Source organism: Tachypleus tridentatus, chromosome 10 (assembly GCF_004210375.1).
Source record: "Tachypleus tridentatus isolate NWPU-2018 chromosome 10, ASM421037v1, whole genome shotgun sequence".
NCBI lineage: Eukaryota > Metazoa > Arthropoda > Merostomata > Xiphosura > Limulidae > Tachypleus > Tachypleus tridentatus.
Window position 1 is genome coordinate 114,176,175 of NC_134834.1, and position 15,973 is coordinate 114,192,147.

General features: G+C 33.5%; 2 protein-coding genes across 2 annotated transcripts in view; one reads left to right on the forward strand and one right to left on the reverse strand.

Moving 5' to 3' along the window:
• The window catches only part of LOC143230112 (SCY1-like protein 2), a 457,312-nt gene that overhangs the window by 352,976 nt on the left and 88,363 nt on the right, over positions 1–15,973 (reverse strand). The window lies entirely within an intron of this gene.
• Positions 1–15,973, forward strand: part of LOC143228453 (SCY1-like protein 2) — a 196,509-nt gene that overhangs the window by 160,108 nt on the left and 20,428 nt on the right. Inside the window, exons 7-11 of the mRNA XM_076459710.1 lie at positions 2,437–2,569; positions 9,410–9,528; positions 11,496–11,599; positions 12,233–12,354; positions 13,961–14,175. Of these exons, the coding sequence (XP_076315825.1) occupies positions 2,437–2,569; positions 9,410–9,528; positions 11,496–11,599; positions 12,233–12,354; positions 13,961–14,175 (693 nt within the window). The remainder of the gene's footprint in view (positions 1–2,436; positions 2,570–9,409; positions 9,529–11,495; positions 11,600–12,232; positions 12,355–13,960; positions 14,176–15,973) is intronic.

Genomic DNA, 15,973 nt, shown 5'->3' on the forward strand with positions numbered 1-15,973 from the left:
CACTGATGTTATATTCTGTTCGTTTCTATACAATTCCTACACTGATGTTATATTCTGTTCGTTTCTATACAGTTCCTACACTGATGTTATATTCTGTTCGTTTCTACACCATTCCTACTCTGATGTTACCTTCTGTTCGTTTCTATACAATATCTACACTGATGTTATATTCTGTTCGTTTCTATACAATACCCACACTGATGTTATATTCTGTTCGTTTCTATACAATTCCTACACTGATGTTATATTCTGTTCGTTTCTATACAATACCTACACTGATGTTATATTCTGTTCGTTTCTATACAGTTCCTAAACTGATGTTATATTCTGTTCGTTTCTACACCATTCCTTCTCTGATGTTACCTTCTGTTCGTTTCTATACAATACCTACACTGATGTTATATTCTGTTCGTTTCTATACAATACCCACACTGATGTTATATTCTGTTCGTTTCTATACAATACCCACACTGATGTTACCTTCTGTTCGTTTCTATACAATTCCTACACTGATGTTATATTCTGTTCGTTTCTATACAATACCTACACTGATGTTATATTCTGTTCGTTTCTATACAGTTCCTACACTGATGTTATATTCTGTTCGTTTCTACACCATTCCTTCTCTGATGTTACCTTCTGTTCGTTTCTATACAATACCTACACTGATGTTATATTCTGTTCGTTTCTATACAATACCTACACTGATGTTATATTCTGTTCGTTTCTATACAATATCTACACTGATGTTATATTCTGTTCGTTTCTATACAATACCCACACTGATGTTATATTCTGTTCGTTTCTATACAATACCCACACTGATGTTATATTCTGTTCGTTTCTATACAATACCCACACTGATGTTATATTCTGTTCGTTTCTATACAATACCCACACTGATGTTATATTCTGTTCGTTTCTATACAATTCCTACACTGATGTTATATTCTGTTCGTTTCTATACAATACCTACACTGATGTAATATTCTGTTCGTTTCTATACAATATCTACACTGATGTTATATTCTGTTTGTTTCTATACAATACCTACACTGACGTTATATTCTGTTCGTTTTTATACAGTTCCTACTCTGATGTTATATTCTGTTCGTTTCTATACAATTCCTACTCTGATGTTATATTCTGCTCGTTTCTATACAATTCCTACACTGATGTTATATTCTGTTCGTTTCTATACAATTCCTACACTGATGCTATATTCTGCTCGTTTCTATACAATTCCTACACTGATGTTATATTCTGTTCGTTTCTATACAATCACGCACAATACTACAAAATGGGTTATCTGTACTTTGCCTAAGACGGGTAACGAAACCTGGTTTCTAGTTTGTTGGTTCTGAGATATATCATTCTGTTACTGGGTGCATTTTATTTTAGATTGATTTGGAGAACATATCAGAAATCTTGAAATTGTTTTATATTGTTCATTACCAGTTAGACTAGGCTATGGTATTGTTTAATCTTGTTCATTACCAGTTAGACTAGGCTATGGTATTGTTTTATATTGTGTGCTACCAGTTACGTTATTGTGTTACTTTATACCGTTCACTACCAGTTAGATTAGGTTATTCTATTGTTTAATATTGCTCACTACGTTACGTTATTGTGTTACTTTATACCGTTCACTACCAGTTAGATTAGGTTATTCTATTGTTTAATATTGCTCACTACGTTACGTTATTGTGTTACTTTATACCGTTCACTACCAGTTAGATTAGGTTATTCTATTGTTTAATATTGCTCACTACGTTACGTTATTGTATGACTTTATACCGTTCACTACCAGTTAGATTAGGTTATTCTATTGTTTAATATTGCTCACTACGTTACGTTATTGTGTTACTTTATACCGTTCACTACCAGTTAGATTAGGTTATTCTATTGTTTAATATTGCTCACTACGTTACGTTATTGTGTTACTTTATACCGTTCACTACCAGTTAGATTAGGTTATTCTATTGTTTAATATTGCTCACTACGTTACGTTATTGTGTTACTTTATACCGTTCACTACCAGTTAGATTAGGTTATTCTATTGTTTAATATTGCTCACTACGTTACGTTATTGTGTTACTTTATACCGTTCACTACTAGTTAGATTAGGTTATTCTATTGTTTAATATTGCTCACTACGTTACGTTATTGTATGACTTTACATCGTTCACAAACAATTAGTTTATTGTATTGTTTTATACTTTTCCCTACCAGTGAAGTTAGGTTATTTTATTACTTTATGCTCTTCACTATTAGTTAGGTTAGATTATTGTACTGTTTAATATTTTTCACTACCAGTAAGGTTATTGTATTACTTTATACCTTTCCTTACGAGTTAGGTTAGGTTATTGTATTGTTTTATACCCATCACTACGTGTTAGGTGTGTTATTATTGGTTGCTTGAAATATTTTCTGTAGGTCCAGGCCAATGCCCTTACTTGTGTGGAAACAATCATTGACAAGTTAGAAAAGTCAGACATTCTGGACGAAGTCCTGCCTATGCTCAACAAAGCAAAACTCCATGATCCAACTGTGCTAATGCCGGCAATAAGTGAGTTTTATGTGATATTATTAATTGTGTCCACTTGAATAAAATACACACCACCTCAACACGTATTATTAATTACATTCATACGTAGGCTATCTACCTCTGTTACATTAACAATGAGAAAACATTATTAAATGCCAAGATATGAAAGCTAATACAGTAATTATTAGGACCTATAAGGGTTAGGTATGAAAGCTAATACTGCCACTGTACAGTAATTATTAGGACCTATAAAAGTTAGGTATGAAAACTAATACTGCCACTGTAAAGTAATTATTAGGACCTATAAGGGCTAGGTATGAAAGCTAATACTGCCACTATACATTACTTATTAGGACCTATAAGGGTTAGGTATGAAAGCTAATACTGCCACTTTTATATGCAAAAACGGCTCGTTTGGGCTGAGAAAACACTTTACATAGAAGAGCGAACTCTTCTATGTTCGCTCTTCTATGTAAAGTGTTTTCTCAGCCCAAACGAGCCGTTTTTGCATATAAATTTCTCAACAAGTGGGTTTCTCGTCATCACTGATTAATACTGCCACTGTAAAGTAATTGTTAGGACCTATAAGGGATAGGTATGAAAGCTAATACTGCCACTGTACAGTAATTATTAGGACCTATAAGGGTTAGGTATGAAAGCTAATACTGCCACTGTACAGTAATTATTAGAACCTATAAGGGTTAGGTAAGAAAGCTAATACTGCCATTGTACAGTAATTATTAGGACCTATAAGGGTTAGGTGTGAAAGCTAATACTGCCACTATACAGTAATTATTAGGACCTATAAGGGTTAGGTATGAAAGCTAATACTGCCACTATACAGTAATTATTAGGACCTATAAGGATTAGGTATGAAAGCTAATACTGCCACTGTAAAGTAATTATTAGGACCTATAAGGGCTAGGTATGAAAGCTAATACTTCCACTATACATTAATTATTAGGACCTATAAGGGATAGGTATGAAAGCTAATACTGCCACTGTACAGTAATTATTAGGACCTATAAGGGTTAGGTATGAAAGCTAATACTGCCACTGTACAGTAATTATTAGAACCTATAAGGGTTAGGTATGAAAGCTAATACTGCCATTGTACAGTAATTATTAGGACCTATAAGGGTTAGGTGTGAAAGCTAATACTGCCACTATACAGTAATTATTAGGACCTATAAGGGTTAGGTGTGAAAGCTAATACTGCCACAATACAGTAATTATTAGGACCTATAAGGGTTAGGTATGAAAGCTAATACTGCCACTATACAGTAATTATTAGGACCTATAAGAGATAGGTATGAAAGATAATACTGCCACTGTACAGTAATTATTAGGACCTGTAAGGGTTAGGCTTTCTTAAGTGTCCAATTTTGATGCCTCCTGTGTTCTGGGGAAATTCCTCGGAGTAATAAACGTAATAATTTATAAATTTTAACGGAGTCTTCTAAACATATATAATATTTTGTATGTTATTTGTTATATTGTGTTGAATTCTGTTAAATTATTTCAGCAAACCACGGAAATAAACGTTGTGATGTTAAAAGTAGTATGCTGCCAGTATTAGAAGTAGCATGTTGCCAGTATTAGAAGTAGTATGTTGTCAGTATTAGAAGTAGTATGTTGTCAGTATTAGAAGTAGTATGTTGTCAGTATTAGAAGTAGTATGTTGTCAGTATTAGAAGTAGCATGTCGCCAGTATTAGAAGTAGTATGTTGTCAGTATTAGAAGTAGTATGTTGTCAGTATTAGAAGTAGTATGTTGTCAGTATTAGAAGTAGCACGCACCAGCATTAGCTTTAAGTACGTCATTCAGTATTAGAAGCTAGCATGCTGCCAGTCAGCATTAGAAGTAGTATTGCATGCCAGCATTAGAAGTAGCATGTTGCCAGTATTAGAAGCCAGCATGCCGTCAGCATTAAGTAGCCAGCATGTTGTCAGTCATTAGAAGTAGCATGTCATCCAGCCAGTATTAAGAAGTAGTATGTCATTCAGTATTAGAAGCCAGTATGTCATTCAGTATTAGAAGTAGCACGCTGCCAGCATTAGGAAGTAGCATGTCGTCAGCATTAGTTAGCTTAAAGCACGTCATCAGCATTAGAGCTTGTTGCAATGTCATCAGCATTAGAAGCAGTATGTCATCAGCATTAGAAGTAGTATGTTGTCAGTATTAGAAGTAGCATGCTGCCAGTATTAGAAGTAGCATGTTGCCAGTATTAGAAGTAGCATGTTGCCAGTATTAGAAGTAGCATGCTGTCAGTATTAGAAGTAGTATGTTGTCAGTATTAGAAGTAGCATGCTGCCAGTATTAGAAGTAGTATGTTGTCAGTATTAGAAGTAGTATGTTGTCAGTATTAGAAGTAGCATGTTGCCAGTATTAGAAGTAGCATGTTGCCAGTATTAGAAGTGGCATGTTGCCAGTATTAAAAGTGGCATGTTGCCAGTATTAGAAGTAGTATTTTGCCAGTAGGCAAATTTCGTTTCAAATCAATAACACAAACAAAAAAATGTATTACTCGAGTATTTATTGTGATTAATTAGTAAACATTTATGTTCTGAAAATTTGTTATCAGCTGATTGCCCCTATACTTTTTCACATATAAAAATGTCCAAAATAACATATGACAATAATCATGTGTTCTTCCTTAGTTATTTATTTATTAACATATGGCAATAATCATGTGTTCTTCCTCAGTTATTTATTTAATAACATATGACAGTAATCATGTGTTCTTCTTTATTTATTTATTTAATAACATATGACAGTAATCATGTGTTCCTCCTTAGTTATTTATTTAATAACATATGACAGTAATCATGTGTTTTTCTTTAGTTATTTGTTTCATAACATATGACAGTAATCATGTGTTCTTCCTTAGTTATTTATTTAATAACATATGACAGTAATCATGTGTTTTTCTTTAGTTATTTATTTAATAACATATGACAGTAATCATGTGTTCTTTCTTAGTTATTTATTTAATAATATATGACAGTAATCATGTGTTCTTCCTTAGTTATTTATTTAATAACATATGACAGTAATCATGTGTTCTTCCTTAGTTATTTATTTAATAACATATGACAGTAATCATGTGTTCTTTCTTAGTTATTTATTTAATAACATATGACAGTAATCATGTGTTCTTTCTTAGTTATTTATTTAATAACATATGACAGTAATCATGTGTTTTTCTTTAGTTATTTATTTAATAACATATGACAGTAATCATGTGTTCTTTCTTAGTTATTTATTTAATAACATATGACAGTAATCATGTGTTCTTCCTTAGTTATTTATTTTTGAAACAAAAATTACAAATATTTAAGTATATAAAAATATAAATGTAAAACCTTTTCAGGAAGTATATAATTGTATTTGATCATACCCCAAACATTGGGTGTGAAGAAATATTTTTGGGTATGTTCTTTTGGAGCTTGTAACAGAATTAGTTTTTTAAGCAAGTGATTTCCTCTAGTGGTATATCTACTGTACGATACTCATGTCATTTTGTTATACACAAGAGTCAAGACATTTGTTGTTATTAATAAAAATCACGGAACGTGAAATTGCATGAACTTCTTTATGTCAACTCCTTTACTTTAGTTTTGCATGAACTCTGTTTGCTGTTATCTGAATTTAATATTAATCACATAGGCCCTCTCGTATTACCATTATGCTTTGCTGTTATCTGAATTTAATATTAATCACATAGGCCCTCTCGTATTACCATTATGCTTTGCTGTTATCTGAATTTAATATTAATCACATAGACCCTCTCGTATTACCATTATGGTTTGCTGTTATCTGAATTTAATATTAATCACATAGGCCCTCTCGTATTACCATTATGGTTTGCTGTTATCTGAATTTAATATTAATCACATAGACCCTCTCGTATTACCATTATGCTTTGCTGTTATCTGAATTTAATATTAATCACATAGACCCTCTCGTATTACCATTATGGTTTGCTGATATCTGAATTTAATATTGATCACATAGACCCTCTCGTATTACCATTATGCTTTGCTGTTATCTGAATTTAATATTAATCACATAGGCCCTCTCGTATTACCATTATGGTTTGCTAATATCTGAATTTAATATTGATCACATAGACCCTCTCGTATTACCATTATGCTTTGCTGTTATCTGAATTTAATATTAATCACATAGGCCCTCTCGTATTACCATTATGGTTTGCTGTTATCTGAATTTAATATTAATCACATAGGCCCTCTCGTATTACCATTATGGTTTGCTGTTACCTGAATTTAATATTAATCACATAGACCCTCTCGTATTAACATTATGGTTTGCTGTTATCTGAATTTAATATTAATCACATAGACCCTCTCGTATTACCATTAATTTCTTAAACAAAGTAGCTTGTATCATTACTTAAGCCTAATAAATGTTAGTTTGTACTGTTACACACGTGGACGATCAGTTACTACATCTTCACACAAGGTACTTTAGTCCGTTATTACACATTTACATGGGGTATTTTCGAACGTTACTACATTTTATCCTAGTTGTCTGAACTGTATTAATATTATCGACTTACAGAACACTGACAAAAACAAGAACTGGTGGTTTCCTGGAAGTGGTATTCAAAGTTAACTTCAAGACTGAAATTGTGATAACAACGTGTGGTTATTTAAAAATAATAAATTAGTTGTGTGCGTTTTATAAGATACAACAAAATTTAAAGAGTTAACGAATCGAACTGTATAACTTTACATGAAGTACAGACCATCAGTTCAGGTTAAAACAAATATCGAAGCTTCACAACTTGTAAATATTGTATACTTTGTCCATTTAATAGTAATAATTCATGGTGTATTTGTATTGGTAATTTGATATATTGTGAATGTTGTATAATTTTGTTGTATTTCAAATCTAGTGCAGATAGATAATTATGCGTGATTTTTGAAGAGGAACCACTCGATGTTGTAAGTTTCTGTGACTTTTCGTGGAAGAAACGAACTGCAGTTTTATTGCTTAGTGTTCATAGCACCATCAGTTACAAAACAAACACGTATTTCTCCCTAGAGAATTAGAGCGTTCAGTCAAGCGAGTTGATCTCACCGTACAAAGCAAACTCTATATTGATGGTTTTTCGGTGTCGAAAAGGTTTTTACGAGTGCTGTGAGACACAAACACGTTACGTAAACCTTCTGCATATTTGCTGAAACTGGATGAAATAAATAAATCTGTTTGTAACGGTTGGCGCCCATACTCTCTATTGTGTGTACTTTACATGTTTTGTGTTTGACGTATCTAAGTAGCAATAACAATAAGCTCGCGTAGGTGATAATGTACGTGTCTGTGTATAAAGCACAGTTGTCCGTCTGGCTTTCTTGACGTCATAAGATGTTTCGAGGAACTGGATAAACCAGTTACGATGAAAGTCGGTGAACAGATGCTGTTGAGGTCGCCTTCAACCAAATGTTAAATACGAATGGAATCGGAGGAACAGTTTCACTTTTCTACTGCTTTAATACTGAAAAAAAAATAATCTCTCAACGAGTGATAATGTCATTAACAAAATATTTCGGCCAAAGGTCAACCTATAATTCTGAACGAAGCAGACATTAGTATTTGGGCCAAAGGTCAACCTACAATTCTGAACAAAGCAGACATTAGTATTTCGGCCAAAGGTCAACCTATAATTATGAACGAAGCAGACATTGGTATTTCGGCCAAAGGTCAACCTATAATTATGAACGAAGCAGACATTGGTATTTCGGCCAAAGGTCAATTTATAATTCTTAACGAAGCAGACATTGGTATTTCGGCCAAAGGTCAACTTATAATTCTTAACGAAGCAGACATTGGTATTTTGGCCAAAGGTCAACCTATTATTCTGAACGAAGCAGACATTAGTGATTAGGCCAAAGGTCACTCTATAATTCTGAATGAAGCATACATTAATATTTCGGCCAAAGGTCAACCTATAATTCTGAACGAAGCAGACATTGATATTTCGGCCAAAGGTCAACCTATTATTCTGAACGAAGCAGACATTGGTATTTCGGCCAAAGGTCAATCTATAATTATGAACAAAGCAGACATTGATATTTCGGCCAAAGGTCAACCTACAATTCTGAAAAAAAGCAGACATTAGTATTTTGGCCAATGGTCAACCTATAATTATGAACGAAGCAGACATTGATATTTCAGCCAAAGGTCAACCTATAATTCTGAACGAAGCATACATTGGTATTTCGGCCAAAGGTCAACCTAAAATTCTGAACAAAGCAGACATTTGTATTTCGGCCAAAGGTCAACCTATTATTCTGAACGTAGCAGACAATGGTATTTCGGCCAAAGGTCAACCTATAATTATGAACGAAGCAGACATTGATATTTCGGCCAAAGGTCAATCTATTATTCTGAACAAAGCAGACATTGGTATTTCGGCCAAAGGTCAATCTATAATTCTGAACGAAGCAGACATTGGTATTTCGGCCAAACGGTTTACGTGCTAAGTCTCGAAACAGTAGAAAATCCAAGGTCGGTCACTGTTTATAGGATTATTCATTACAGTTAATTGTTACAGAATACTTTTTAAGAGTATATATGCAGTACAGACTCTATGTTGACACGTAACATACGTTAGTTTACGTAAATAGTTTTAGGCAACTTATCTAACAAATATGTAATTTCGAACGTACAACCGTCACTTGAGCGCTAAACTTTGCTTCTTTTTATTGCATTACTTAATCTGTCTTCTTAATAATTAATATTATGTAAGGAAAAACAAAGATTACTTAAGAAATCGACTGTTACAATGAAACGTTTTACCATTATAACTTTTACCTCTATGTCTCTTACATTTAGGAATATACAAGCACATGCTAGGAGACAAAAGGTACGGTCTAACTGTGAACTTACTGTCCACAAAGGTCATGCCAGCCCTGATCCCTATCGTGGTCTGTCCCGGTTTAAAGCTTGATCAAGTAAGTAGTACTTGTTTATGAACTTGAGTCTGAGAACCTTAGCCTCCCTTACCAGGATCTCAAACCTTAGTCTCTGTTACCATGATCACAAACCTTAGCATCTGTTACCATGACCACAAACCTTAGCTTCTGTTATCAAGATAACAAACCTTAACCTCTTTTACCAAGATGAGCTGGGATTAAAATTATTTGATTATTCATTAAACAGTACTGTCAGCAAATGATTCCTTCGCTATAAATAATGAAACGTTTTGGTACGAGCTTCATGATCATGACAATGTCACATAACGGAGATACATGATCATGTCACAGTAGGTTTACCAATGATCAGTTCTAAAGTACATGATCATGTCACAATAGATTTACCCGTGACTAATTCTACAGTATTTCATCATGTCATAGTAGATTTATCGTCGATCAGTTCTAAATTATATGATAAAGTTATAGTAGATTAACCAATGATCAGTTCTAAAGTACTTGGTAATGTTACAGTAGATTTACCTATGATCAGTTCTAAAATAATTCATCACGTCACAGTATATTTACTGATGATCAGTTCCAAAATATATGATCATGACAAAGTACATTTACCCATGATCAGTTGCAAAGTACATGATGATGTCATATAAAATTTACCCATGATCAGTTCTAAAGTACATCATCATGTCACAGTAGATTTACCCATGATCTGTTCTAAAGTACATCATCATGTCACAGTAGATTTACCCATGATCAGTTCTAAAGTACATCATCATGTCACAGTAGATTTACCCATGATCTGTTCTAAAGTACATCATCATGTCACAGTAGATTTACCCATGATCAGTTCTAAAGTACATCATCATGTCACAGTAGATTTACCCATGATCAGATCTAAAGCATATGATCATGTCACGGTAGATTTATCCATGATCAGTTCTAAAGTACATCATCATGTCACAGTAGACTTACCCATGATCAGTTCTAAAGTACATCATCATGTCACAGTAGATTTACCCATGATCAGATCTAAAGCATATGATCATGTCACAGTAGATTTACCCATGATCAGATCTAAAGCATATGATCATGTCACGGTAGATTTACCCATGATCAGATCTAAAGCATATGATCATGTCACGGTAACTGAACTGTTATTGAAGATGCTAAAACTTCTACACCCTTTGATTTCTTCTTCCACGATATGATTACACTGTCCATTTCCTAATATAAATCGAACCTATCATAATCGACAGGTTGCAATGCTAAAAATGGGGTTTCGATACGTGTGGTGAGCAGAGCACAGGTAGTCCACTATGCAGCTTTGTGCTTAATTCAAAACAACAACAAAAAATTGTTAAATTAAGCCTATCATAATCGGCTGGATTTCATCAGGTGTTCTTAGTCACCACCAGAAGATTCAGTTAAAACTAGATTATGCTATATCTATCAAAATCGGCAATAATATCAACATATTTCGTTGCTAATCATCAGATAATGTTATTCACCCAAGGGAAGGGCCCAGGAAGAAAAGTATTTATCCTAATTGGATCGTTAGATTTGATATTTATTCTAATTGATCGTTAGATTTGAAATTTTGGCCAAAAAACACAAATTTCCATCATCACGGAAAATGCAGTATAAAAACAGCCCACGTGCCCACGTGCTTGAGACACTCAACTCGCAATCCGAGAGTCACGGGTTTGAATCCCCGTCACATGACTAGTAGTCTTACACTACTAAATTAGGGACTGCTAGCACAGATAGCCCTCGTGTAATATTGCGCGAAATTCAAATCGAAATAAAATGCAGAATAAAAACAATAAGTATTTTTATTGTTACAGATGTCGCTGATGTAAGAGTGTAAAATTCACTATTTAATTAATCAGAATCCAGAAATTTCTCGGGTCTCACTTTTCAAGTCAATAAACTAACCAAACCTTGTATTCCTTGTTTACAGTCTTGTTTAGTCTTCGTTTTTTCTTAAGTTCAACAGTTTAGTGGAACTACTACAAGAGATGTTACATCACGTGGCTAGAAATCAGAGAAATAAACTGAAACTTGAGAAAACCTCCATACCATCTTCAGAAAAGTAAGTGTATTTTGTGGACATACCTACTTCTTACCTCAGATACTGGATAACGTTATTCATACAACATAAACGTTTCCCGAACACAACATTTATTTTTCTAATCGACGTTTTACCATAAGTAATATGCGGTTTCAAACTAGCTATCAACATGATGTGATGTATATAAAAGTTTTACTGCTACAGTTTACTATAAGACAATTTTCCCAGCACAACCATAGACTCTGGTTACATGCCAGTGGTTTAATTACCTTATTGGCACCAATACCCTTCCTGTCTCACTGCTGTTGTAGTAAATTAAAGAAGGTTACGTTATTCAGGTAGAAGTCAACACTGAGTTATGCATCGACGATCTCCAACAAGATATTTTAAAATAATATCACTAACTTTCCAAACGTTGTTTAATAATGTAGAAATCGTTTCATTTATGTTTAAATTATAGTTTGTTTGTTTTTTAATATGTTTAATAATGATGTGTCATATCTGAAAGTCTCACAAATATTAAAATTTTGATTTTAACTCTAGAAGTAGTTCCATCTTCACAAGTGGAAATATCTTCTATTAATAGAAGAACGTACCAGTGAGCTATTTACTTGAATTGTTATTATGAATTTAAACTATCAGAAACTATTCCAGACTTTCAGTTCCCAGCACCATAGATCAAACGTCTGGATATCCTCACCGGCCTCCTTTGTTACGTCTTGAATCTAGACGAACGTCAGTAAGCATGGAAGACGTCGTAAGACGAACAATGTCACGTAAGTGTGGAACAATCACCTCTAACCATATTTAACAGGTTAATTATTTTCCCTGAATTTTATCTTTTAATGTTTCTATCCCTTTATGTGAAATGTTATTCTCCATAGGTACAGCTCTTATGCTTTCCGTGAAAAGATTTTTTTCTTGCACTATCGTTTTCTTAATTATATAATGTTCAACAAGATATTAAATTACACTTCTGGGCTAAAACATAATTTTTGGACGAATTTTAATTTTTGTTCTCATTGCCCATAAAAGTGATTGGTGTAATTATCATAAATTATACAACTATATTATCATAAATTATACAACTATATTATCACAAATTATACAATTAAATTATCATATTAAATAAAACTATATCATCATAAATTATACAACTAAATACTAAATTATTAGTGTTGTTTTAATAACCTTTTACTGGTGTTTCTATTAAACAAACGTATATAAACATGACCAGAGGAGTAACTATCCTGACTGACGTTTTATCTTGAGATAGATTCCGCAGCTTTTTAACTGACCCAAAAGAATATGGTCATCTTCAGTAAAAAATATATTTTAGGAACAATCATGATTTAATTAGATTGTTCTGTGTAATGTTCCAACTTGTGAATTCGAGATTACACGTTCATGGTCCACATTCTAAAAGTGACAATTATGTCGCATAATTCGCTCTGAGTAGCACTAAAGTTATTAATTGGTACTGTTAACTTCCTCTATATTATCAGTTCAAACTAAATACCAGTAGAGTAGTTGCTGTTCACTGGTACTGTTGATTACCTCTAGTTTATCATTTCAAACTAAATACCAGAAGCGTAGCTGTTCTTAAATGGTACTGTTGACTACCTCTAGATTATCAATATAAACTAAATACCAATAGAGTAGCTGTCGTTAACTGGTACTGTTGACTACCTCTAGAATATCAGTTCAAACTAAATACTTGTAGAGCAGCTGTTCTTAACTGGTACTGTTGACTACCTCTAGAATATCAGTTCAAACTAAATACTTGTAGAGCAGCTGTTCTTAACTGGTACTGTTGACTACCTCTAGAATATCAGTTCAAACTAAATACTTGTAGAGCAGCTGTTCTTAACTGGTACTGTCGACTACCTCTAGAATATCAGTTCAAACTAAATACTTGTAGAGCAGCTGTTGTTAACTGGTAATGTCAGAGAATTCAATGTCTAAGATATTGTTATATCAGATAAATCAATGTCTAAGATATTGCTATATCAAAACAATTTAGTGAATTCAATGTCTGATACATCATGTTATCAAAACAATTTAGTGAATTCAATGTCTGATACATCATGTTATCAAAACAATCTAGTGAATTCAATGTCTAATACATCATTACATCAAAACAATCTAGAGAAGTCAATGTCTGATACATCATTATATCAAAACAATCTAGTGAATTCAATGTCTGATACATCATTGTATCAAAACAATCTAGTTAATTCAATGTCTGATACATCATTATATCAAAACAATCTAGAGAAGTCAATGTCTGATACATCATTATATCAAAACAATCTAGAGAAGTCAATGTCTACGATATTGTTATATCACATTAATCTGTTGAATGCTCTTTTGTTTCTATAGCTTCACCATCGCCAGACTCAAACTTGCTGACCGTGCAGGTCAATCTCCCAGGACGACGTCATTCTGACAACACAATTCATCCTCCAAGAATCATGGTAGCCCCCTGTAGTCCAGACAGTCCATCGTCTCCTTCTTCCACCACCCCTGGAGTCCAAATGAGACGTCATTCTAGCGTTAGCCCTCACGATACAAGATATAATTTCTCTTCACCAAAGGTGAATAATATAATATAATAATAATATATATTTAGTTTCATTGTTAAAAAGAATGATTATTTAATTGTTTTCATCTTAGTCCAGGTTCAAGTTTTCTGTCGAACATAATATCGTGTGTTTTATTCTTTTCCAAACTCGGCGGTGAGTCTGAATGTTTATAATGCTAAAAGTTGGGCTTCGATACCCGTGATATACATAATGTAGCTTTATCATTAAAACAACAAAATCCCGTGCTACAAGTTTAGAATGTCCAAGAACCACATTTGTAACCAAATATTTCGTGGTCACTGAAGATCTCCCTTTTCCGGGTACTCGATGGGTCAACGGTGTGTTTATGAACTAAAGTTTCATACACTGGACACGACCTATAGTGTAATGTATTAGCTCAACTAAAGTTTCATACAGTGGACTCGGCCTACAGTCTAATGTCTTAGTTCAACTAAAGTTTCATACAGTGGACACGGCCTATAGTGTAATGTCTTAGTTCAACTAAAGTTTCATACAGTGGACACGGCCTATAGTGTAATGTCTTAGTTCAACTAAAGTTTCATACAGTGGACACGGCCTATAGTGTAATGTCTTAGTTCAACTAAAGTTTCATACACTGGACACGACCTATAGTGTAATGTATTAGCTCAACTAAAGTTTCATACAGTGGACTCGGCCTACAGTCTAATGTCTTAGTTCAACTAAAGTTTCATACAGTGGACACGGCCTATAGTGTAATGTCTTAGTTCAACTAAAGTTTCATACAGTGGACACGGCCTATAGTGTAATGTCTTAGTTCAACTAAAGTTTCATACAGTGGACATGGCCTATAGTGTAATGTCTTAGTTCAACTAAAGTTTCATACAGTGGACACGGCCTATAGTGTAATGTCTTAGTTCAACTAAAGTTTCATACAGTGGACACATAGGAAATCGAACCTCAGATTTTAACGATAGAAATTTGGTTTCTCTTTCTTTATTAATCCGCCCTCATTATCATAAATACACCTTATAACAGAATGTGATAATAACATTATATAACAATGAAATAAATAAGTAATTAGAACATTACCAAACACAAGATTACTAATGTAATAAGACTAATGAGACATTTGTCAAATAATAATACAGTAAACACTTACTTAGAATATTACTGTAACTTCTCACATAGAATATTACATTAAACACTCACACAAATTATTGTAGCTTCTCACACAGTATGTATCCCTGTAGACCTCATACACCAAATAACTAGACAATAAACACTCACATAAAATATTACTGAAGCTTCTCACACAATATGTATTCCTGGACCCTCATACACCAAATAACAAGACAGCAAACCTTCACCTAAAATATTGCTGATGCTACTCACACAGTATGTATTCCTGTAGACCCTCATACACCAGATAACAAGACAGCAAACACTCACATAAAATATTACTGATGCTACTCACACAGCAAGAGTTCCTGTAGTTCCTCATATACCAGATAACTAGACAATAAACACTCACGTAAAATATTATTGTAGCTTCTCACACAGTATGTATTCCTGTAGACCTCATACACCAAATAACTAGACAATAAACACTCACCTAAAATATTACTGTAGCTTCTCACACAATATGTATTCCTGTAGACACTCATACACCAAATAACAAGACAGCAAACACTCACATAAAATATTACTGAAGCTTCTCACACAATATGTATTCCTGTAGACCCTCATACTCCAAATAACAAGACAGCAAACACTCACATAAAATATAACTGTAGCTTCTCACACAGTATGTATCCCTGTAGACCTCATA